The following is a 26,189-nucleotide window of genomic DNA, read 5'->3' as shown; positions in this document are numbered from 1 at the left end:
CAAGAATCTTATCTAAAACCGGGCCAAATACATACTCTCCTGAGAAAGGGATGGAGCACAAGTTTATCTTTGAAGTTTTGTCTCCAGACCATTGCTTCGAGGTTGCCGCAACATTGGATTTGAGGTTAAACATGACTGCTTCCCTGGTTTTTCGCAATAGTGTCTGCTTTTCTCTCCTTCGAATCACTTAGTTGAGATGCATCCTCAAAAGGGAAGGAAGTCTTTTTAGCAACTTGGACATCTATCTTAGGAACCTCGTCAAATATTTTTGACTCTGATGGATCAAACAGCAGACGACTTTTGGAATCCCTGGAAATCCCCAACCTTTTTTCTGGATCCAACCATTCCTCCAGAATCAGGTCTCTGATATTTTCATTGATAGGGAATACTCTAGCTCTTTTAACCCTCAAACATTTCCTCTTGGATGGAATACTAAAAGCTTTACTGTAAGAAAAGAAACATCTCCGCTGCAAATGGCCAATACACACAGGCACTTATCTGTCTCTGAAGCAGAAAGAGACTTGTTGGTTTATTAACAGCATTGTCTAATCATAAATTAAAGCTTAGAAAAGAGTCATTGACATTTCATTGCTCGAGTTAACATTCAAGTTTTCTTAATCTTCGACGTGATATAAACAGTTGATTGTAATACAGAGAGCCAAGTTTGGTTCAGATGACCTATGAACCCAGCAACACTTCCAGCCTCTAAGCGCCTGTGGTGCAGTGATCTAGGATCTAGAAAGGACCTTCACACGTACTGTTGCTTCTTAGTGGCTGCCTTACTGGCCAAGTCTTTGGCTTTCTCCTTTGCTGCAAGGGCCGTCTCTTTTGCTTTTTCTGTTGCCTCTTTTGCAGTTTCCACAAGTGTCCTGGCAGGTATATCGCCTGGAGGAGAAAGAAATGGCCTTGTTACCTTTAAATTTCAAGGGGTTCTCCAACGAAAAGTAAATGTTGTCTAACAGATCCACGAGTCTCCTCTCTAAATGGGAGTGATGGTGAGAATATTAGTCCACCGCTCCAATCATTACTATGGGGAGTTTGTTCAAATGGACCACGCTGCTCCAGAGCAAACAAAGATCCTCCCTTCCAAATCACACAGACTTCCTTGGATATGGGAAAGCATTCAGGTCACTTGGATTCACCTTCCTCTCTCCTTTGTGAACCTCTGTGAAAGATCAAGGTTGCCACAAATAGTGAAGCACAGTCACATGGGTTGAACTGCGAAGGTTTTATTGTACTTACAGGATAAAAGAAGGTAACAAGCAGAGTATAAAAATCAATCACCCGACCCGGGTTTCGCTTCAGAAAGCTTCGTCAGGAGATCACTATTTGTGGCAACCTTGATCTTTCACAGAGAATCACAAAGGAGAGAGGAAAGTGAATCCAAGTGACCTGAATGCTTTCCCATATCCAAGGAAGTCTGTGTGATTTGGAAGGGAGGATCTTTCTGTTTGCTCTGGAGCAGCGCGGTCCATTTGAACAAACGCACCTGTATATGTGAATAGTACCCACTTCACAATTGGAACTCGCGACGCACCACAAAAAGGCAACGTACTAACGGCTGTTTATCTTTATTACTATGGGGAGGTTTATAATTAGTGAATGGTACAGTGGACCAACATATGCACTACCACTATATATACTTACCATGGAATAACCCCTTTAACAAAGGTTAAGTATCACCTAGAATGATGGGAACATAACCACTGGTACTACAAAGGTATTGCGATCACATGCTCCCATACAGAATCATTGTTTCTGGGCAGCAGATCGCTGTTTAGACAGCACAATCTGCTGCCCAGAAACGATGACTGGTGGTGCATGCACGAATGACAGGATCACCCGATGAACGACAGCACGTTTAGATATCGTTTCCGGTAACCTGCCTGACAATTGGGCCATGTAAATCCGCCTTTACTGTCCTGACTTTTTCTTTAGTGTTCATAGCGGACACATGCCTGAAGCATGTGTAATCTTTATCTATACAGTAAAAGTAGCTGAACATGCAGTTAAAACAATGCCCTCATTATCCCTGGAAGGGTGAGATGTTATTAGCATGGATTCTATGGCTCACTAGTTGACTGCCATTATCTTGCACGTGACCTCCTAGTCATGCTTCCTGTTTCATGACTCAGAAAAGACGGTATAAAGGCTGAATGTATCTTGCCCACTTACCTTGCATTTTTGCCAGGGTATATTCATATCCTTTCAATGCCTTGGTCACGTTACTTTTAAACCTAGCCAGACCAAATTCCTGGAAAACAGAACAAACAATCAGAAGACTGACAATGAAGAGGTTCAGAGCTGCTTCTATAATTCTTACACACACAGTACAGAGAAAATGAGCTCCATGAGTGATCAAATATGTAACTATACAATGGCACTTCAAGAATTCCCCTCCCACCTAAGGACCAAGTTAAGTCCACAGTGTAATGGGGCAGGGTGCATCTGTCAAAAGAGAGTTAGAGCCTCAGCCATTATGACTGGGCATTTGTACACAAGCTATAGGAAGGAGAATGGCAGAAACATAGTAAGTTCCATCAGAACATGAATAATGTGGCCATTCAGTAAACACGCATTCGTCCGATAGTGATCACCCCACCCCACATACACATGCCTCCTTATCTCGGCTGGAAGAGTAGAGGATTCTGGCAGCGCTTTATCTCATAGAGAACAAAAGGATTGGGCAGTTTTAAACACCACCACAAAAGTCCACGGTAGTTGTGGTACTGCAGCCCAGTTCCATTGAAGTCAATAGGGCTGAGCTTTAATATCACTAACAACCTGTGAACTAGTGTGCCACTGTTTACAGAAGAAAGCAATCATGATTTTCTAATTCTGTACAACCCCTTGAAATATAACCTGTAACCTCTCAGTTTTAGTAACTACTTATTGTGCAGGTACACCCCCCTCCAACTGGTTACACCCACCCGGACCTTCATTTTGTTATTCATTCATAACTTCTAGCTGGAACAATAAAGGAATGTCCTCTTTAAGGCCTCTTACATGACAAAGTTTTCCATCAGGGTGCAATGTGTGAAGCAAACACATAGCATCCAGACTGAATCCTGACCCATTCACTTCAATGGGTCTGTGTACATGAGCATCGTTTTTCAGGCATCATGTTCTAGATCAGGAATCGGCAACCCAGCTGCTGTGAAACTACAACTCAGAGCATGCAAGCTTTCTTGGCTGTTCTTGTAACTCCCATGGAAGTGAAAGGAGGATTCTGGGAGTTGTAGTTTCAGAACAGCTGGAGTGCCGGAGGTTGCTGATGCCTGTTCTAGATTTTGCATATTTCACACAGCTCTGGTTCCATAAAAGTGAATGGAGCTTCAGTGAAAAACGGATTGCATCTGGAGACAATGCATTTTCCACTGATGGTTGCTAGAAGAAGATGTAGATTGTTATTCAGTTTTTTTTTTCACGCATGTGAAAAATGCATCAAAAAACGAATGCGTGGAAAAGACAAACAATGAACACAATCGCAGACAAAACTGAGCAAACTTGCGTGGAAAAGAAATAATTACTCTTACCGGTAATTGATTTTTTTTGATAGCCTCCACAACGGAACTTATTGGACTTATTGGAGGGATGTCCCCGCCCCGGACAGGAAACAACGACGTAGAAGCAGAAGATTTAAGAACCTCCTCCCCCTTACCTAGTCAGTCAATAAGAGAGGACACGGAAGTGATGCCAAAAAAATAAATCATATGTATTAATAACCAAGGACAATTACATCATTAGAAAGAAAACAATAAGTCTTTAGCAGAACTTAGATCCATGTAACAACATATCAGGGAGGGAATCCCAGTGCCGTTGTGGAGGCTATCGGAAAAATCAATTACCGGTAAGAGTAATTATTTATTTTCCCTAACGCCTCCACAACGACACTTATTGGAGGATTAACAGAGTAATAGGATTAGGGAGGGACAGCAGCAGAAAGTACCCTGTGCCCAAATGATAAGTCCTGGTTCTTAAGGATATCCAGTCTATAGTGATTGAAAAAAAGTCATAGGATTGGCCCAAGTTGCGGCTCTACATATCTGTTCTAATGATACTGATGCCGCCTCAGCCCATGAGGATGACACTGCTCTGGTGGAGTGAGCCCTTAGCCCAACTGGGGGCTGGAGGTCTTTCTGCAGGTAAGCTAGCTTGATAATATTTTTTATCCATCTGGATATCGTAGGTTTGCTAGCCCCGCGACCTTTGTTGGGCCCTTGGTACTGTAGGAACAGTTGGTCCGAGTGCCTGAAGGATGAAGTTCTGTTGAGGTAGCAGATTAACACCCTTTTTACATCCAAGTTGTGGTATTTCTTCTCTTTTTCCGAGGTTGGTGAAGGACAGAACGAGGGCAGCGAAATTTCTTGTTCGCAGTGAAATCTAGACACTACCTTAGGTAGGAAGGCTGGGCAATGTTTCAGAATTATGCGGTCATCGAGGATTGTTAGATAAGGAGGCTTATATGAAAAGGCTTGGATCTCCCCGACTCTTCTAGCAGTTGTAATGGCCGTAAGGAACACTGTCTTCAACGTAAGAAGTCTCAGGGATATTTCTTCTATTGGTTCAAACAAAGGAGACATTAGGACAGACAGCACTAAGTTAAGGTCCCAGGGAGCAATGGTAAGACGGGCTACAGGAGTCTCTTATAGCGCCTTTAAGAAAACGCTTTATTAAAGAGGATTCTGACAACTTGACGTCCAAAAACGCACTTAGGGCTGATACCTGCACTCTAAGGGTTGCTGGTCTGAGGCCTTTGTCAAGTCCGGCTTGAAGGAACTGCAGAATTTGAGGAATGTCTGGTAAAATCACGTCACCTGAGAATTTTTGAAAGGCTTTCCAGGTCCGCAGATAAATTCTGGATGTTATGGGTTTTCGGCTGAGCATGAGAGTGGAGATAACTGAATCAGAGAGTCTCTTCTTTTTTAAGGTGCTGCGCTCAGTCTCCAGGCCGTCAAGTTCAAGTGTTTGACGCTTGGGTGATTTACTGGGCCTTGATAAAGGAGATCTGGTATGGATGGGAGGACCCAGGATTCCCCTGCTGAAAGATGAAGTAGCAAGGGGAACCAGGATATTCTCGGCCAGTGAGGGGCTATAAAGATTACCTTGGCCTTTTCTTCCTGTACCTTTATCAGGGTCTTTGATATTAGGCTGAAGGGAGGAAAGGCATAAAGAAGGCAGTTTGGCCATTGTCGGGATAGGGCATCTATCCATAGTGGCAGGTCCCTTTGGGAGAGGGAACAGAACTGTTTGGTCTGTTTGTTGGACTTTGTCGCAAACAGATCTATTTTTGGAGTCCCCCACTTGAGACACAATTGATGAAATATTTGTGGATTTAGGGACCACTCTCCTTCTTTCAGAGTCTGACGGCTGAGAAAGTCGGCCAAAGTATTTTCTTCTCCTCTGACATGTAAGGCTGTAAGGGAAATTAGGTTGCTCTCTGCCCAGGAGAAGATCTTGTCGCTTACAGCTGCTAGGGAGCGACTCCTGGTGCCTCCCTGTTTGTTTAAATAGGCGACCGTAGTAGTATTGTCTGAGAAGACCTTTATACTTTTTGGTGATGTAGGCGTAAAGAGAGCGACCATGACGTTGTATACTGCTGAGAGTTCCCTTAAGTTGGAGGAGGCTTGTAGTAGATCCGCTCCCCAAGTGCCTTGGACCACTCTTCCGCCTGAGTGACCCCCCCAGCCGATGCTGCTGGCGTCTGTGGTTATGATCATTTGATCTCCTTGTCTCCAGGAAACACCCGTCTGAAGGTGTTTTCTGATTCTCCACCACATAAGAGATATTTTTACCGACTTCGGAATTATCACGCGCTTTTCCAGGACCGAGGAGGGGCCATTCTAAGAAGATAGGAGGAATGCCTGAAGTGGTCTTGTGTGGTGTTGGGCCCACCTTACTGACTGGATCGTTGACGTAAGGGTACCTAGAATGGTCATGAGGTTCCTTACCGTTGTGGATCTTTGACTGCAGAATAGCGAGACTTTTTCTTGGAGCTCGATCTGTTTGTTCTGTGGAAGAAAAGACATTAATCGATGGGAATCTAATGTTACCCCTAAAAAGGTCTTCCTTTGCGCCGGATTTAAGTCTGACTTTTTGAATTTTATTATCCACGCTAGGGTGGTAAAAAATTCCTGAACGTCTGCTAGGTGGGACAGAAGGGTCTCTGCACAGGGAGCAACTACCAGAAAGTCGTCCAGGTAAGGTATAATTTGAATGCCTCTTAGGTGAAGGGCTTTGACGACCTCTGCCATGATCTTTGAAAACACCCTTGGGGCTGAGGAGAGCCTGAAAGGGGAGGGCTATGAACTGAAAGTGACAGAGCCGTTTTTTTATATAGATAGCAATTCTTAAATACTTTTGATGGGCCATAACAATCGGGACGTGGCAATAGGCGTCCTGAAGGTCCATGGTCACCATGAAGCAGTCTTGGGGGAGGACATTTATGGTGGATCTCACTGACTCTATCTTGAAGCGCTTGTAAACGATAAACTTGTTTAAGCCTTTTAAGTTTATAGTCGATAGGTCTTGTTGGGTTTTTGCATTAAGACGACAGGGGAGTAAAACCCTTTGCCCTGTTCTTCCGCAGGTACCTGACGAATTACTCCTTTCTGAATCAGTGACGTAATTTCTGACTCTAGGCAAGATTGTTTTTCTCGATGAGGCAGAATTTTGTTGATCATGAAATGATCTGTTGGTATTGACAGAAACTAACTTTAGGCCATGATTTAGGGTGTCTACCACCCAGGGAGATGCTCCTATATTTTCCCAGACGGCAGTAAAGTGGATTCGTCTGCCCCCCTACCTCTGGAGGGCTGCCATCTCTTCGAACTCGCTTTCTTTGATTTCGAAAGGAACGCCTCTGATGAAAATAGCGGTTCTCCATAGGGAAGCCCTTCTTTCTGTCCGCAGCTTTATCTAGAATATTGTCTAAGGTGGAACCAAATAATCTATCGCCTTCACACGGGATGGAGCATATGCGATTCTTTGAGCTCGCGTCCCCTTTCCAGGTGCGGAGCCAGACAGCTCTTCTTGTGGCATCTGATAAGGCTGCTGACCTGGCAGAGAGTTTCACCAAGTCCGCAGATGCACCAGCAAGAAAATTAGACGCCTTCTTGAGAGCTGGTAGGGAAGCCAGGATTTCTTCTCGCGGGGTACCCGCCGCCAAGTGACCTTCTAGCTGGTTCAGCCAAACTGAGAGTGTTCTTGCAGTACAGGTAGAAGCTATACTTGGTCGCAGCATAGCTGTGTTAGTCTCCCATGATTTTTTCAAAAGGCTTTCACACTTTTTGTCCATGGGGTCCCTGAGGAGGCCAGTATCCTCAAAGGGTAGCGAGGTTCTTTTAGAGATCCGGGCTACTGGTGAATCTACCTTTGGGTTTTTTTCCCACAGGTTTGAATCAGCGTCATCAAAGGGGTTGCGTTTAAAGGCGCCTGATATAGCAACCCTTTTTTCTGGATCTTTCCACTCTCTAGCAATAAGGGACTTGACATTATTGTGAATGGGGAAGGTTCTTTTCTTCCTTTCCCCTAACCCCTGGTACATCTGGTCTTGTACAGAGTGAGCCTCCTTCACCTCCTCGATGTTCATAGTTGCTCTGATGATTTTTAAAAATCAATCCGTCTATTCCGGCTGAAAGAGGGGTTTACCAGAGTCGTCTTCAGAAGAGAAGGGGTCTGACCCGGAAAAGATTTCCCCTTCATCCCACTCAAACCCGTCAGAGGCTAGGGATCTTTGAGAGGTGGATGGTCTTGGAGATGACGGCATTCTTAGGTCTACTGCCACATTTACTTCTTCTTTAATTATTGATCTCATAGACTCGAGAAGGGAAGGAGATTCCTCTGAGACAATTTTTTCTGTGCACTTGGGGCACAGAGGTTTTTTCGACTTGGAGGAGAGTGCTTTGTGACAAATGCCACATTTTTTCCGTGCCAGATCTCCACCAGGCGGTTTCGGGGTCGCGGTCTCTCTGGCCTAAGAGCAACATAGAAACAAAAATGGGGAGCACATTTAGAGACCAGCAGAAGAACCATCTAAGAGGCCAGACCCTTCACCAGTGGTGGAAAGCAGTAGGCACCAAGTGTGCAATATAAGGTAAAGAACAGAATAACATCAGTTTTAAGCATATCTCTCCTCTGGGAGGAGGCTTACCGGGCTGAGGGCAGAGGCTGAGGGATCTACGGGCTTCCTTGCGGTGTCCAAATCTCCAGGGCCTAACATCGTTAAGCGTAGCATGAGGACGCTACGTTGAGAGGAACTTTTAAATTCTGCGCCGCTGGAGCTCCGCCTACTTGCGAGATTCTCTTGCCCAAGGAGAATCTCACCCGCTGACGTCAGACGCCGGATCCCACGATAGTTCTCGGGAACTACCGCGCATGCGCCCAGGGACGCCTGCAAGCAGGACTTACTCCTAGGAACAGGAAGGGAGGCCATGCGTCCCCGAGGACCCGTTCCCTGCTCCAGCCATCCCACATGAAAGTGGGGAAGGACAAAAGTTTCTCCTGCTGCAGGAGCGGCTTCCACGTACTTCCGCCGGACAGGAAACAACGACTGACTAGGTAAGGGGGAGGAGGTTCTTAAATCTTCTGCTTCTACGTCGTTGTTTCCTGTCCGGGGCGGGGACATCCCTCCAATAAGTGCCAATAAGTGCCGTTGTGGAGGCGTTAGGGAAAATAGTCAGTTTTTTCCTGAACAATCACTAATATGCTGAACTTAGGTACATTAAAAAGCGTGTTGATGTTTGGGCTGTACGTCTTCACTTGGCTCATCACATTGGCTTACACGATGACTTTTGTTAAAGCGCTTTCAGTTTTAACCAATGGTTAAGATGACCTGGATTAGTGGGTCTAAACATTCCTGCATGACCAGAGCTTTATAACATGTACCTTCTGACACATCATAGTGATATATCAGACATTTTGATCAGGGGGTGGGTCTGGCTGCAGGCTCCCTACCAATCGCTGATACGAAGGGACAGAAGTGATCATCTGTGCCCTGCTCACCTGAGATATGCACAGAGTGGTGAACAGATTCAAACAATTTCCATAGAAGCAGAGATTGTCAGCGCCATAGGAGTGTTTCCGCCCTTTACTTATGGGTTGTAACATTGATATCTCAGAAGTTTCCTCAAACTGCAGATACACTTTAAGCAAGAAAATAGTTTGAATTCTACATTCATTATACTACAGCCTTGGTCATGTGCATCTCACCTGTATTGGTCGGCTAAAACCAAACACTTTTGAGGACACCCAAGCTTCTCTTCTAATCTCGGTCCAATTTTTGTCCTCTGGATTTTCACAGTATACACAGCGTTCCTCCACAGACTGAAAGGATAGGACAAAAAAAGTGGGTAAATACCATGACACATATACTTTTAAAGCTAGTCTCCACTGTTGGGTCTCCTACCATGACAGAGCTGTGGTTTATATTCCAGGTGTAGGTGGTCAAGGTTTTCTTGTGAAGATCAATTATGGAGTCTTCTAAAATGTACACAGCATGGGCCACATTGGCTGGGAACAATCGTTCTGCCCACCGTGGCAGGCGGTTGGTCTTTGTTAATAGTCTCCTGGTTAGCATCTTGTGGTCACTGGTTACCTCACGGTATAGAATGTCTTCGGTCAGGACATGTTTGCTATATGCCAAAAAAGGAAATTAATATATCAAATTCAAACATTTAAATAGTTCTATAAAACAGATAGAAAGTCAAAAGTGTTCATTGGATGACTACAAAACAAAATGGAGAGTATATTCTGACGCCTATTACTTTTTTGTAGTTACGTCCACAGAGCTGTGTTGAGGGCTCATTTTTTTGTGGGGCAATCTGTACTTTTTATTGATTTATTAGCATTGGAGTCTATGAAAATTTCACTATGTTCCTCCCACTGTGACAGGGTCTCCATAGGAACATCTGCGGTAGCCTCGGATCATTCAGGCGGAGCGAGGCTGTCGCACACAATATGTGACTCCCTCAATCACTGTGGCCATTTGACCATGGCATCTGAGGAGTTAAATGTCTTCGATTAATATTAGTGTCAATTGCAGACTTTTAAGACAGCAGGCACCCGGCCCGACGGCTTTGGGGCCACTATGCTCGCAAAAGGGTGCCATCTTTAAAGACCCACCCAGTGCTGTACATGTATGGCGCTGGGCAGGAAGGGATTCATAAATTGATTTTTGGAGAACAAAAGAAATTCTTTGTGGGGTGAAACTGAAAAAGAAAAAAATTCAATTCCGCCACAGTTTTTGGGGTTTTGTTTTTACAGAATTCACTGTGCACTAAAAACGACATGATGACCTTATTCAGTTGGTCAATATAATTACAGTGATATTGAATTGAATATGGCAATTTTATTATTTTTTTCCTCAGACACCCATAACTTTTTAGACTTCTGTCTACAGAGTTGTGTGAGGGTTCATCTTTGATGGGAGAGCTATCGTTTTTATTGGTACCCATCTGCAATACATATGACTTTTTGATCACTTATTACATTTTTTTTTTTAGGCGTTCAGCCGACAAAAAAAAAAAAAAACGCTATTTGCGCATTTTGATTTTTTTCCCCTATTATGGTGTTTACTGTAGGGGATAAATGCATTTATATTTGACTAGTTTGGACATTTCTGGAAGCGGCGCTATCAAATATGTTTATTTTTTTGTATATTTTTATACGTAAAATCGTGACAGGGTGCGATTTCAGTTATGTGATTTTTTGAATTTTTATTTTTTACTGAACATGGCATCCGTTGGGATTAAATGACTGGGATCAGCGTTATCACCGATTGTGGTCATTCCTGGCGGGTGTTAGCTCTATTGCACAGCTGGCATCCAACATGTATGGAGCAGGCTCAGCTTGTGAGCATGCTCCATACACCCCTCCCGCACCGCTCACGTATATTTATGTGGAGCCAATGGGAAAGGCTTAATCTGATAGTACCCAAACCTAGAACATCTGATGATTTGGCCTGGGTTACCATGACAGAACAACAATATAATGTGAAATTTCACAGACCAGAAGCTGGCTTTCTAGAGGTGAAGTGTGGCATGTATGTAGCAGAACATTCTACAGCTGAAAACTCCATTCCAACCACCGAGTGGACTTGTTACTGTACTATGTGCATGGATTTCTGCAAACATCATGCAGATGTATTGGGCAGTCACATAGATTTCTGCAACAAATCTGCGGCATGAACGTAAACTTACAGTACATTTTAAGAACGTGTATGACTGTTTCAACAACTGGGTCTTACACTTGGGTGCACACATCAGGAAAGCTCCCAGCATACAAGTCAGATGTATCCACAGGGCTCCATTCATTTCCAAGGTTATGTTAAGGTGCTTATGCACATCATGATGAGGGGTAAGAGATTACTGTTTGAATAATGGGCACGAGCGAGTAGTCTACAATGGCGACAGCAGACTTCTGTCTGCAAAAATGAGCCTGGCTGGAAAATCGTGGCTGTGATTGGTTAAAACTACATATGTATGCCATTCCGCTCAAGGACTCCCAGTAAGTGAATGTGGCATGTTGCTGGTGGTATCACTTGAACAAGCACTCTCACGGATGACTGAATGGCTGCAACGCGGCTGTTCATTATCTAGTGCGTACAGCTCTATGCAGTCTCTGCTGAGAGCCAATTCCGCTGTCGACTGAAAGGAGCCTTACTAGGATACACCTATGTAGCTGCCTCCCGGTGCTCTGGTCTGCGATCACACCAAAAACACAAATGACTTAAAGGCCCTATCGTGTATGTAGGTGTAAGCTAGAGGAGTGGTTACTATCTGTGTACAGCGCTGTCAAATATCTCAGTCCTATTTAAAGAGAAAGAATATAGTAATGGTGCACCCTCGAAACTGAGTGGATTAGAAAATATCACATTTTCCAAGGCCATAAAGAATAGAAACACCTGGAATATCTCCACAGCTTCCACTGCTCAAGATCAGTGACTACTTTTACTTACCTGTAAGGGTTTGGATAGCGCTGCCAGAAAGCAGCAAACACTTGGTCCCACGAGCTCCTCAGCTCATTGAAGCCTACAAAATACTTCACCATTGTTCCCAGAAGAATCACTGCACCAAGCACGATGGACTCAGGAAACCATCAGAGGACGGCAGTGCTGTGGTGAGAAGGTCACCTGGAGAAACCGTCTGATTCCAGTGTGACGCTGGTGTGTGTCCTAATGAGACAAGAAATAATTAATGTGTCATATACATGTCATACAACGCTATACCTCGCTGCAATCATCCAGGAAGGGGCACTAATATTGCCCAGGGACAGACATCTCTGGAATCATCAGGCAGATGTTCACCAAGACAACAGGGGGAATTTACCACGAGGCTAATATTTAAGGTTACTTCTCCTTGAGTCTGGGTGGAATACTTTGCGCCAAATTTATTAAACATCACACATTGTGTGTTGAATTTGATGCATCCTTAAACACTTTTGTCTAGAAATACTGCTCCAGCTTTCTGCAGCGCCGCTCTACTGTTAGATTAACACTCCTTAATATAGCTAACCAAGCCTACTTTTCCATCTACTGGTCAAAATTGGAATAAGTCACAATAGTTATGCACAAGCAGCTGCATAAAGCCACAAATGCCCTATTTAGTGACATTTTGAAGACAATTCTGGAATGCATACATAAATTCCCCCCAATGTGTCTGACAGCTGGCAAAGAATGATGATTGCCCCATATGTGTGTGCTTATCAGACATACTGAAGATTGTGAGGGCCGATGGGGACAGCTGTTGTGGTGAAGGAACAGACTGCCCGAATGCACTGTATTTGGCATAGTCGGATACACATTCACTATAATGCGATCTGCCCGCATTCTGGCATATACGCCACTTTTCGTCTAAACAAAAGGTGCTGCATGTACTATTTTTTGTCCGGCTGAAAGCTGGCATATATGCCATATGCAGCTTCTGGAACAGAGTGCCGGAGTTCACGGCACAGATGAGGACCCGGCCTAAGTGATGATAATGTCTGTAAGGCGCTACAGAATATATGAGTCAGCCCTATATGAGTGAGTACAATAAATACCGTATTTTTCGCCCCATAAGACCCCCAAAAGTGGGGGAAAAATGCCCCTGCATCTTATGGGGCGAATGCTGCCGTTTTACATCGCAGTCTGCGATGTATCAGCTGGAGGGGGGGGGGGGGGGGGGAGGAGGAGCCGGTGTCATGCAAATGCGGCGGGGCCCGTGCGGTCACTGTACTCCGGCCCCGCCGCTCACTCACTTCCTTATCGCCTAAACCTTTTATAATAATAACTTTAATTGAAGTTCCGATCCCCAGCCCCATCTGTACTACTTACTAAATGTCCTGTAGCAGGCAGAGCAGGGCGGGCGGCCGGCTGTAACTCACTGACGTCACGTGCCTGCGCCGCATACTTCATTCATAAAGTAGGCGGCGCAGGCACGTGACGTCAGTGAGTTACGGTCGGCCGCCTGCCCTGCTCGCTACAGGACATTTAGTAAGTAGTACAGATGGGGCTGGGAATCGGAACTTCAATTAAAGTTATTATTATAAAAGGTTTAGGCATTAAGGAAGTGAGTGAGCGACATTTGCATGCCACCGGCCCCTCCCACAGGTTTAGTTCCGGTATATTAGGGCAGTGTTTCCCAACCAGTGTGCCTCCAGCTGTTGCAAAATTACAACTCCAAGCATGCCCGCACAGCCAAAGGCTGTCCGGGCATGATGGGAGTTGTAGTTTTGCAACAGCTGGAGGCACACTGGTTGGGAAACACTGTATTAGGGCATCTGTGGATGCCACTATTATGGGGTGGGGGATCTGTGGGTGACACATATATAACAGTGCCATCCACAGATCACCCCCCCCCCCATAACAGTGCCATCCACAGATCACCCCCCCCATAACAGTGCCATCCACAGATCACCCCCCCCCATAACAGTGCCATCCTGTCATACAGTGGGGGAAATAATTATTTGACCCCTCACTGATTTTGTAAGTTTGTCCAATGACAAAGAAATGAAAAGTCTCAGAACAGTATCATTTCAATGGTAGGTTTATTGTAACAGTGGCAGATAGCACATCAAAAGGAAAATCGAAAAAAAAACTTTAAATAAAAGATAGCAACTGATTTGCATTTCATTGAGTGAAATAAGTATTTGAACCCCTACCAACCATTAAGAGTTCTGGCTCCCACAGAGTGGTTAGACACTTCTACTCAATTAGTCACCCTCATTAAGGACACCTGTCTTAACTAGTCACCTGTATAAAAGACACCTGTCCACAGAATCAATCAATCAAGCAGACTCCAAACTCTCCAACATGGGAAAGACCAAAGAGCTGTCCAAGGATGTCAGAGACAAAATTGTAGACCTGCACAAGGCTGGAATGGGCTACAAAACCATTAGCAAGAAGCTGGGAGAGAAGGTGACAACTGTTGGTGCGATTGTTCGAAAATGGAAGGAGCACAAAATGACCATCAATCGACCTCGCTCTGGGGCTCCACGCAAGATCTCACCTCGTGGGGTGTCAATGGTTCTGAGAAAGGTGAAAAAGCATCCTAGAACTACACGGGAGGAGTTAGTTAATGACCTCAAATTAGCAGGGACCACAGTCACCAAGAAAACCATTGGAAACACATTACACCGCAATGGATTAAAATCCTGCAGGGCTCGCAAGGTCCCCCTGCTCAGGAAGGCACATGTGCAGGCCCGTCTGAAGTTTGCCAATGAACACCTGAATGATTCAGAGAGTGACTGGGAGAAGGTGCTGTGGTCTGATGAGACCAAAATAGAGCTCTTTGGCATTAACTCAACTCGCTGTGTTTGGAGGAAGAAAAATGCTGCCTATGACCCCCAAAACACCGTCCCCACCGTCAAGCATGGGGGTGGAAACATTTTGCTTTGGGGGTGTTTTTCTGCTAAGGGCACAGGACAACTTATTCGCATAAACGGGAAAATGGACGGAGCCATGTATCGTGAAATCCTGAGCGACAACCTCCTTCCCTCTGCCAGGAAACTGAAAATGGGTCGTGGATGGGTGTTCCAGCACGACAATGACCCAAAACATACAGCAAAGGCAACAAAGGAGTGGCTCAAGAAGAAGCACATTAAGGTCATGGAGTGGCCTAGTCAGTCTCCGGACCTTAATCCAATTGAAAACCTATGGAGGGAGCTCAAGCTCAGAGTTGCACAGAGACAGCCTCGAAACCTTAGGGATTTGAAGATGATCTGCAAAGAGGAGTGGACCAACATTCCTCCTAAAATGTGCGCAAACTTGGTCATCAATTACAAGAAACGTTTGACCTCTGTGCTTGCAAACAAGGGTTTTTCCACCAAGTATTAAGTCTTTTTTTGTTAGAGGGTTCAAATACTTATTTCACTCAATTAAATGCAAATCAGTTGCTATCTTTTATTTAAAGTTATTTTTTCGATTTTCCTTTTGATGTGCTATCTGCCACTGTTACAATAAACCTACCATTGAAATGATACTGTTCTGAGACTTTTCATTTCTTTGTCATTGGACAAACTTACAAAATCAGTGAGGGGTCAAATAATTATTTCCCCCACTGTATATCTTCTATATGAAAAAGAATCTTCATATAAAAGAGAGGATAAAAAAATATAAAAATTATATTATCCTTCAGGCGGACATAAAAAACGCCTCTAAGTTCTTTTTATCAAGTATCTTAATTTGATTTGTGCAAGCAGTGAAAAAAAGGAACAATTGTATATGCAAAATATATAATCGTTTATTATAAAAACAAAAAATATAAAAACAATACAACTGCAAAACAAATGATGAAGTTACAACGTAACACCCAAAATGTACCACACGGTGGTGTTAACACACCCCTATCTGATCAGCACAGTATGATTTAATGATTTATGACAACCAGTGTCATACTTTTACTTTTAAGGCTGATCTTATTCTTAAAGGCAATGAGATGAGCGTTCATTTTGATTATAATGTCATTAGATAATATTGTATACGTATGAAAATGCACAACAATCCACAGATCCCCCCATAACAGTGCCATCCACAGACCACCATTAGTTCAAAACCCACCAAAAGCACACCTTTTTGTTAAATATATTTTTTCTTATTTTCCTTCTCAAAAACCTAGGTGTGTCTTATGGAGCCGGTGCGTCTTATAGGGCGAAAAATACGCTAAAAGCCTCCCCTGGAATCTGGGTGCCAAACTGAAGTCTCCGGGGGCTCGGGGCTGCTGTAGATTTACTCCAGCTTCTACTGTACATAATGATAACTGTGCCAGGGCCGACTGCCACAACTCGCCAACTTTCTGGAAACCAGGCTTTTCCGACTAAAAAAGTAGCAATGGCATTTAAGGATGCAAGAAATCTGGCATAGGCAGGAGTGACAAATTCCCACCTAAATCTTTACATATGACCCATTAGAATCTAAGGAAATCTTAGAGGAGGGGAATGTCTTCTATTAGGAGGGCAGAAAGTTGCTCACAAAGACAGCGCGCCTCCCTCTGTGGTGACAAACTTTCATTCTGACACGATCTATCAATAATAAAGTGACGGCTAGTTGTCAGAGCCATTAGAGATGATTCACAAGTGACAACCTGTATGGCTGCACTTCCTGTCATCATTTTCACAAAAATGGTTGAGCAACAGCAGAAAGATTTCAAAATCTCTATAAATACGTCATTACCAAATCTTACGTCCACTTCTGTTTTAGGTTACTTTCACACTTACGGCTGAGAATTCCGGCAGGCTGTTTCCGCCGCCGGAGCTGCCCGCCGGATCCGGCAATCTGGACGCAAACGGATGGCATTTGTAAGACGGATCCGGATGCTGATCTGTCTGACAAATTCATAGAAATACCGGATCCGTCTCTACAATGTCATCCAGAAAAACGGATCTGGTATTAATTTTTTTTTGCATTTTTAAAGGTCTGCGCATGTGCAGACCGGAAAGCCGGATCCGTTTTGCCGTAACACTTAAAAGGGTTCTCCGGGCTTTTAATATTGATGAGCTATCCTCAGGATAGGTCATCTATTTCAGATCAGCAGGTGTCCGACACTCGCCGAACAGCTGTTTGAAGAGGAGGTGCGTGCCTTGCCAGCGCTGCCTCCTCTTCATTGTTTACCTTCCCGCCGTCGCCTCTGCAGCGGTGAGCAGGTGTAATTACACCTAACCGTCCCATTTACTTCAATGGGACGGATCGTTCCCATACACTTATATAGGAGCGATCCGTCCCATTGAAATGAATGGGACAGCGCGCGCCTCCTCTTCAAACATCTGATCGGCGGGGGTGCCGTACCCCTGCTGAACTGATATTGATGACCTATCCTGAGGATAGATTATCAATATTAAAAGGCCGGAGTATCCCTTTTATGCCGGATCCGGCACTAATCTCTATACCTTGCGAAAAGTCTATACCGGAAGTGACGTGGCCGCACAGGAATCAGCTGGAGGAGGGTGTGCGCGGCACAGGTGCACATCCACTGGTTTAGGAAAGAATCGTTGCAGCGCTGAGATAGAAGTACTTTGTGCACCGCGCGAGCGCACTTAGGGGTATAGATTTTGCAGCGCAAAATGTTGCACCAGATCTCCCTACCCCGGAGTGCGCACACGAGCACAAATCATTAGTTGCAGTTCATCCTGATTTGATCTGATGATTTGTGCGCGGGTGCGCAGTTGCACTCAGGGGTAGGGAGATCTGATGCAACATTTTGCGCTGCAAAATCTCTATACCCCTAAGTGCGCACGCGCAGTGCACAAAGTACTTCTATCTCGGCGCTGCAACGATTCTTTCCTAAGCCAGTGGATGTACGCTTGCGCCGCGCACACCCTCCTCCAGCTGATTCCTGTGCGGCCACGTCACTTCCGGTATAGACTTTTTCGCAAGGTATAGAGATTTGGCAGAACACCGGATCCGGCTTGTGTTCAGGAGAGAAAATTGCAGGATGCTGTGGCCAAAAAACATAAGAGGGACTGAACTGAAGACATCCTGATGCATACTGAACGGATTGCTCTCCATTCAGAATGCAATTAGGATAAAACTGATCAGTTCTTTTCCAGTATTGAGCCCCTAGGACGGAACTCAATGCCGGAAAAGAAAAACGCTAGTGTGAAAGTACCCCGACACTGTTTTCAAGTGGAGGGACATGAAGAACAGTGCACCGGGTCATAGGACAGAGTACACCCACAGTACAGGTCACAGGGTTGGGATACATGCTAGGGACACGATCAGCGCCTGTCTATCACCCCTGATCACACAATACACTTTGGCAGGTGACACCGCGGTCTCTCCTTACCCGCCCCATGCAAGGACTCAGCTCCTATCAGCCGCCATGAGAGTGCTGCAGGATTCCTTCAACTTCCGGCAGTGAGAGAACGTTCAGACGTCACGGGTCCGCAACGCAGCAGCTGATTCCGGTGTAACTCCGGAAACACGTGCAATGGGCGGAGCCTAACCAGAAGTGGGCGGTAGCGCTGTGCTGTGGTTGGGTTAAACCATGCATAAGGAAGTAAGACAGTGGGTGTGTCTATGGCCAAAGGGGCGGAGTTGTGGATCGGTGACAGGCCTGTAGAGAACAACAGTTAAGATGTCATGGGAGCAGGTGCCGTAGACAGTGCGGGCGTGCACCCAGGAGGCCGGCGTTCAGTTCAGGGGGTCTTGCGGTTTTCTCCCTCTGCCTGTTATCTCAGTTCCAGCAGCGGTACTGCATGCCAGGCCCTGACAAGTGACTGTTTTATGTGGCAGATGACTTATTCGCCGCGGGCTCATCATCTGCTTGGTCGCATACTTTACACAACATGAGCGGGCAGCGGGTTGATGCCAAGGTGGTGATGCTGGGGAAGGAGTCAGTGGGGAAGACCAGCCTGGTGGAGCGATATGTCCATCACCGCTTCTTGCAAGGACCATACCAAAACGTAAGTCATAATGAACCCAGGTGTGCCCAACACTTCTTCACTATCGGCTCTTTTGCCAGGTACCCAGGGTTAGCCACATCAGGAACAGGAAACTGCCCCCCCCCCCCCCCTTTGCGCCTGACCCTTTATTTCCTATGCAGACTTCCTACTGCACCAACCCCTCCCCTGTAGCCAAAATCCCAATGTCCTGACATTATATTCCACACATCCCCTCATATAACATCTCCTTCTATCCTGACTCTTTCCTGCTGCACCCCTCTCTCCTCATATAAGATGTCCTTCTATCCTGACTCTTTCCTGCTGCACCCCTCTCTCCTCATATAAGATGTCCTTCTATCCTGACTCTTTCCTGCTGCACCCCTCTCTCCTCATATAACATGTCCTTCTATCCTGACTCTTTCCTGCTGCACCCCTCTCTCCTCATATAACATGTCCTTCTATCCTGACACTTTCCTGCTGCACCCCTCTCTCCTCATATAACATGTCCTTCTTTCCTGCTGCACCCCTCTCTCCTCATATAACATGTCCTTCTTTCCTGCTGCACCCCTCTCTCCTCATATAACATGTCCTTCTATCCTGACACTTTCCTGCTGCACCCCTCTCTCCTCATATAACATGTCCTTCTTTCCTGCTGCACCCCTCTCTCCTCATATAACATGTCCTTCTTTCCTGCTGCACCCCTCTCTCCTCATATAACATGTCCTTCTATCCTGACACTTTCCTGCTGCACCCCTCTCTCCTCATATAACATGTCCTTCTTTCCTGCTGCACCCCTCTCTCCTCATATAACATGTCCTTCTTTCCTGCTGCACCCCTCTCTCCTCATATAACATGTCCTTCTATCCTGACACTTTCCTGCTGCACCCCTCTCTCCTCATATAACATGTCCTTCTTTCCTGCTGCACCCCTCTCTCCTCATATAACATGTCCTTCTATCCTGACACTTTCCTGCTGCACCCCTCTCTCCTCATATAACATGTCCTTCTATCCTGACACTTTCCTGCTGCACCCCTCTCTCCTCATATAACATCTCCTTCTATCCTGACTCTTTCCTGCTGCACTCCTCTCCCCTCATATAAGATCTCCTTCTATCCTGACTCTTTCCTGCTGCACTCCTCTCCCCTCATATAAGATCTCCTTCTATCCTGACTCTTTCCTGCTGCACCCCTCTCCCCTCATATAACATGTCCTTCTATCCTGACACTTTCCTGCTGCACCCCTCTCTCCTCATGTAACATGTCCTTCTATCCTGACTCTTTCTTTCCTGCTGCACCCCTCTCTCCTCATGTAACATGTCCTTCTATCCTGACTCTTTCTTTCCTGCTGCACCCCTCTCTCCTCATGTAACATGTCCTTCTATCCTGACTCTTTCTTTCCTGCTGCACCCCTCTCTCCTCATGTAACATGTCCTTCTATCCTGACTCTTTCTTTCCTGCTGCACCCCTCTCTCCTCATGTAACATGTCCTTCTATCCTGACTCTTTCTTTCCTGCTGCACCCCTCTCTCCTCATATAACATGTCCTTCTTTCCTGCTGCACCCCTCTCTCCTCATGTAACATGTCCTTCTATCCTGACTCTTTCTTTCCTGCTGCACCCCTCTCTCCTCATGTAACATGTCCTTCTATCCTGACTCTTTCTTTCCTGCTGCACCCCTCTCTCCTCATGTAACATGTCCTTCTATCCTGACTCTTTCTTTCCTGCTGCACCCCTCTCTCCTCATGTAACATGTCCTTCTATCCTGACTCTTTCTTTCCTGCTGCACCCCTCTCTCCTCATGTCTTCCTTTCCTGCCTCACCTCCTGACAGAAGACACACCACTGGGTGTTTCAGAAGCATACGGAGGTGCAGTAAAAGCCCAGTGCACTAGAATAATAACTCTACTACTGCCTTGTACAGAACAGTGCCATAATACACCTATGTGCCTGAGGCCTAACACCACTTCAGCACAGCAGTATTTGGTCAGGATTTTGAACCAGTACTTAAAAGCATGAGCGGATTGGAAACTTAAAGTGGCCCCGGAAAAAACCTAAAAGAGGCCCTATGTTTTAGGCTGGTCCAAAATGACAGAAGGTGGCTCAATACAAGTAGACGGAGACGACAGAATTAGGCAGGGTCTGTTGTGCAGCACAAACTACCACCCCAACAAAACCAAATGGCACAGTACAGCACAAAGTACCACCCCAACAAAACCAAATGGCACAGTGCAGCACAAAATACCACCTCCTTCACTACAGTAGTCGACTGTATCACCGTCCTGACCAATAAATGACCATTTGACAGTGGCCTTAAAGTGTCAGGTGATTTCTGCTGCTTTATCTCACTGCCGCTTATGATAGAGGGAGAGAAGCTGACCTTTGGTATTTATGGTACGTTTATATGATTTAAGAGCAGGATCTCATAGTAAAAAGTAGAGTAAATGATGACAGGACTCCTAGGTGAGATAGTCCTGATAACCCCGCCCACACAGGATGATTGACACTGCCCATAGAACAGTTGTGCCTGGTAATGGGAAAACAAAGCCCCTTTTTTTTTTTTTTTTTTTTAATATTCCTGTCACTCCTGGACAACAGAATTAACACTAACTATACAGCTCCGACACAGAACTGTAATATGTCCGGGTGCATGAACCCCAATTTAGATCAAATAAACTGAGTTTAGTTTCCTGCTTTAGCGCGTTCACGGAGTCAGGACATCTCGCATTATGAAACTTAATTTATTCCCGAATCCTGCATGTATAATCAGTCCCCGCCATCTTCATTCTACCATTGGGATTACTCTGCTTTTAGAGGGAAAAATGACCTATGGTTTAAATCATGTTTTCATAAAGATTTTCTGGTGATGCTATCTTTAATTTTTCTGTCACTATCTATATATTTTTTTTTTAAATCCTAAAATCCAGCAGTTTTCACACCAGCTAATATTTATCACCACTCTTTGATCTTCAGATCTTTTTTCATCATTATAGGCAGGATTACAATGACAGATAGCACCTTTCTGTATAGATAACACAGGATCCATCATGGAAAATGGGTGATATCACCGCTCATCTACTCCCTCCTGACCAGTCAATGATTCCCCCTCCTGTCCATTGTGTCTATGGCCAGTGGTGGATTCTGTAAATGCTTTTAACAGCATCTTAGGCAAGATGGCTGCCCTAATTATCATGTTAAGGTAATAGAATTAAAACAATCTGCACTCAGAAAATAAAAACTGATAGGAAAAAAAAGGAGAGATGTCGCTATCTGGTTTTGACTTTCAGTAACGCATTCACTTTACGGCCCATGCACAGTACCCCAGAAATCTATAGGTGGTGTGAAGGCTCCAGCACCTGCTGTAATTACAGAGCCATTCAGTCCTAGAAGTGTTAGGCCTCTTTCATGTTTTTTGCCCGGATAAGATGCGGGTGCGTTGCGGGGAAAATGCGTGATTTTTCAGCGTGAGTGCAAAACATTGTAATGCGTTTTGCACGCGCGTGAGAAAATCGGCATGTTTGGTACCCAAACCCGAACTTCTTCACAGAAGTTTGGGTTAGGTGTTCTGTAGATTGCTATTATTTTCCCTTATAACCATGTTATAAGGGAAAATAATACATTCTTAATACAGAATGCATAGTACAATAGGGCTGGAGGGGTTAAATTTTTTTTTTTTAACTCTCCTTAATCCACTTGTTCGCACAGCCCGGCTTCTCTTCTGTCTTCTTTCTTCAGGACCTGGGTAAAGGACCTGTGGTGATGTCACTGCGCTCATCACATGATCTTTTTACCATGGTGATGGATCATGTGACGGGACATGTGATGAGCGCAGTGACATCATCGCAGGTCCTTTACCCAGGTCCTGAAGAAATAAGACTGAAGAGAAGCCGGGCTGCGCGAACAAGTGGATTAAGGCGAGTAAAATTATTATTATATATATTTTTTTTTTAACCCCTCCAGCCCTATTGTACTATGCATTCTGTATTCAGAATGCTATTATTTTCTCTTATAACCATGTTATAAGGGAAAATAATAAAGATCGGGTCCCCATTTTCACCGTGCGTGAAAATCGCACCGCATCCGCACTTGCTTGCGGATGCTTGTGATTTTCACTTAGCCCCATTCACTTCTATGGGGCCTGCGCTGCGTGAAAAACGCACAAAATAGAGCATGCTGCGATTTTCACGCAACGCACAAGTGATGCTTGTGCATATTAGTGGGGAGGGAGGAGGAACTGTAGTAGGCGGGGAGAGCGGCAGGCAGTGCAGGCACTGTACTCTGTCCCTGCCGATCAGTATGTACTGTATTATACGTAGTGTTAATCATAATATCTAAACTGAGTAATGATGCGCTCCCCCTGCTCCCCATGTGTACTTACCGGTACACATGTCACGCTCCTGTAGTAAGCAGTAGGCGGAGCAGGCACGTGACCTCAGTGAGTTACGGCCGCCCGGCGTGCCTGCTAGCTGCTAGTGCTTACTACAGGATCGTGACATGTACCGGTAAGCGCAGGGGGAGCGCATCATTATTCAGTTTAGATATTATGATAAACACTACGTATAATACAGTACATACTGAGCGGCAGGGACAGAGTACAGTGCCTGCACTGCCAGCTGCTCTCCCCGCCTACTACAGTTCCTCCTCCCTCCCCACTAATACATCGCAGACTGCAATGTAAATTGCCAGCATTCGCCCCATAAGACGCAGGGGCACTTTCCCCCTACTTTTTGGGGGGGGGGGGGGGGGGGAAGGGCGTCTTAAGGGGCGAAAAATACTGTAAAAATAATTAATGCCATTATACCATGTATTCATGACTTTCTTTGTTTTTTTTATTTTTTTATAGACTATTGGGGCAGCATTTGTTGCCAAGGCTTTAAGTGTTGGAGGCCGTAATGTGACATTGGGAATTTGGGTAAGTAGTGCTGGGAGATTATCATTCATCATCAACATCAAAATTGGGAAGTTTAAAATTTAGCTTGGGGCCACTTTATTATATTTAGGATTTAAATACTCAACAGTTACCTAATCTGTATCCACCAGATTTCAGTTAGACCCCATTCACATGACCGTATTTGTGGTCCGCATCAGATCCACATTTTTTGCAGATAGGATGCAAACCCATTTATTTCAACTGGTCTGCAAAAAATGCAGACAGCACACCGTGTGATGTCTACCAGGAAATGTTATAATACTTCATGCTTCTCTCTGTTGACAAGCTTTAAAGGGATTCTGTCACCTCTTTTTACCCTATAGAGAAATGATTTTATATATATATATATATATATATATATATATTATATATATATACCTGCGTCCTCCGACTCTCCTCCTTGCTCACAGTTAGATTGCCGTAATCTCGCGATGCGTGAGCTCGCGCATACGCAGTTCCTTACCTGAGGCTGATGCCAGCACAGGGAAGGAACACTTTGCCGGCACTGCGCATGCGCGAGCTCACGGCGATCTGACTTTGTGAGCAAGGAGGAGATTCATGGATACAGGTGGTGCCGGGCTCCAGAATGGTTAGTACAGCCCCTTGGGCTCCTTACCAGGCTGATTTACATAGATAGAGATTATATATATATATATATATATATATATATCTATCTCTATCTCATTTTTTGCACTTAATAAAACCACTCAGATATGGGACAGACAGGTATATTGCGGACATGCTAGCAGCGATCTAGCCGTGCTTGTCCGCATCTCTATAGGGTAAAAAGAGGTTACAGAATCCCTTTAAGCCTCATTCACATGTCAGTGTTTTGGTCAGTGATTTTGAGCCAAAACCAGGATTGGAGCCTCCACAGACATAAGGTATAAGGCCTACTGCACACGACCGTAGGTGTTCTGTTGCCGTATTGCGGACCGCATATGCGGATCCGCAATACACTGGCACTGTTCTGTGTGCATTCTGCATCACGGATCCGGACCCGTTGACTTGAATGGGTCCGCAAATCCAGAGATGCGGAACGGAAGCACTACGGAGTGCTTCCGTGGGGTTTCGTCCTATCTTTTTGTGGAACGGCCGTATCGCGGACCCATTAAAGTGATTGGGTCTGTGATCCGCTGCGGCTGCCCCACAATCGGTGTTCGTGCATTGCGGCCCGCACAACGGCCACGGGGCGCACACGTTCATGTGCAGGAGGCCTAATGGAAAAATCTGCACCTGTTCTGTGTTTAGAGCCACACCTGGTTTTGGCTCAAAATCAATCTTTGTGAATGGGGCATTATGGAGATGCTGATTTCATTTTCCAGCAGCACCTGGCACCTTCTCACACTGCCAAAAGTACCAATACCTGGTTTAATAACCATGATATCACTCTGCTTGATTGGCCAGCAAACTCGTCTGACCTAAACCCCATAGAGAATCTATGAAGTATTGTCAAGAGGAAGATGACGGACACCGGAACCAACAATGCAGACAAGCTGATGGCCACTTCAAAGAAACGTGGGCTTCCATAATATCTCAGCAGTGCCACAGGCTGATCGCCTCCATGTAGGACTGCAGCTATCGATTATTTTTGTAATCAAGTATTTTACTCCAACGATTAATCGAGTACTCTACTAAGAGAAAAACTAATTTAAAAGAACGTTTTCCTTTATAAAAACTCATCACTCCCCTCCTCTTCATGCCATCATCAGACCCCTGTGCCATCAGTCCCATCCATGCCATCAATCCTCACAGCACCATCATGCTCCTCCCATGCCATCAGGTTCCCCCCAGAGCCATCATCTCCCCCTCCTAGCTATCAGTCCCCAGCACCAGTGAAATAAAATGCTTACCTTTCCTGTAGGGCCACCACCGACACTCCACAGTTGCATCGTCTTCTTCGTGCTCAGCACTGTATCCTGACGTCGCACAGCGTCAGGTCATAGTGATCGCTTATGTGCAGTATGTCCTGACGATGTGTCGGGATACAGTGCAGCGCGGTGCACCACAGAGCATAAGTAATAGCAAGCGCTTCACTTATGCTCCGTGGTCACATGGCACAAATTAATCCTTGATGCAAAAAATGTGCACCGAGGATATATATATATTTTTTTGTGTCCAGTTATTCAATTTAATTGAGTAATCGTTTCAGCCCTACCTTCATGCCACGCAGCATTGATGCAGTAATTCATGCAAAAGGAGCCCCGACCAAGTATGGATTGCATATACTGTACATACAACATTTCTGTATTAAAAATCTTTAATTGGTGTTATATAATATTCTAATTTTCCACTTCACCACCATGACGGCCCAGAGAGATTGACCCCTGACCTCTGTAGGGGCAGGAACAGAGATAGGTTTAAAAGGACCCCTCCCACCACCATTCACCAGTGTGTTCCTGCCCCTATAG

At 45.2% G+C, this 26,189-nt stretch overlaps 2 protein-coding genes across 4 annotated transcripts in view; one reads left to right on the top strand and one right to left on the bottom strand.

Annotated features, from left to right (window-relative positions):
• Positions 1 to 476: 476 nt before the first annotated feature.
• Positions 477 to 18,397, bottom strand: PRELID1 (PRELI domain containing 1). 2 transcript variants are annotated; one of them, XM_040405384.1, is made up of 6 exons: positions 18,258 to 18,397; positions 11,957 to 12,172; positions 9,407 to 9,632; positions 9,211 to 9,324; positions 2,176 to 2,254; positions 477 to 885 (listed from the first exon to the last, which is right to left on the bottom strand). In XM_040405384.1, exons 2-6 carry the CDS (start codon positions 12,046 to 12,048, stop codon positions 749 to 751), a joined length of 648 nt encoding a protein of 215 aa, XP_040261318.1. In that variant the 5' UTR covers positions 12,049 to 12,172; positions 18,258 to 18,397; the 3' UTR covers positions 477 to 748. The 2 variants fall into 2 exon arrangements, with proteins under 2 accessions (XP_040261318.1, XP_040261325.1); XM_040405391.1 differs by lacking the exon at positions 18,258 to 18,397 and adding an exon at positions 16,649 to 16,751.
• An 84-nt stretch (positions 18,398 to 18,481) lies between these two features.
• The window catches only part of RAB24 (RAB24, member RAS oncogene family), a 52,396-nt gene continuing 44,688 nt past the window's right edge, over positions 18,482 to 26,189 (top strand). Inside the window, exons 1-2 of one of the 2 annotated variants that reach the window (XM_040405375.1) lie at positions 18,482 to 18,876; positions 23,692 to 23,760. In XM_040405375.1, the coding sequence (XP_040261309.1) occupies positions 18,760 to 18,876; positions 23,692 to 23,760 (186 nt within the window). In that variant the 5' untranslated portion in view covers positions 18,482 to 18,759. The remainder of the gene's footprint in view (positions 18,877 to 23,691; positions 23,761 to 26,189) is intronic. The other variant, XM_040405368.1, reaches the window with a different exon arrangement.

The sequence above is a fragment of the Bufo bufo genome, chromosome 1, assembly GCF_905171765.1.
Source record: "Bufo bufo chromosome 1, aBufBuf1.1, whole genome shotgun sequence".
Classification (NCBI taxonomy): domain Eukaryota; kingdom Metazoa; phylum Chordata; class Amphibia; order Anura; family Bufonidae; genus Bufo; species Bufo bufo.
This window is presented reverse-complemented; position numbering and strand designations above follow the sequence as displayed.

Bases quoted from the DNA above. Each gene is read 5' to 3' on its own strand.
- PRELID1 (XM_040405384.1), bottom strand. From the start codon at position 12,048: ATGGTGAAGTATTTTGTAGGCTTCAATGAGCTGAGGAGCTCGTGGGAC. The intron at 2,255-9,210 runs GTGAGATGCACA...TCTGTTTTCCAG, and splicing joins GTTTTAGCCGACCAATACAG to GAATTTGGTCTGGCTAGGTT. The intron at 886-2,175 runs GTAAGTGGGCAA...TTTCTCCTCCAG, and splicing joins TACCCTGGCAAAAATGCAAG to GCGATATACCTGCCAGGACA.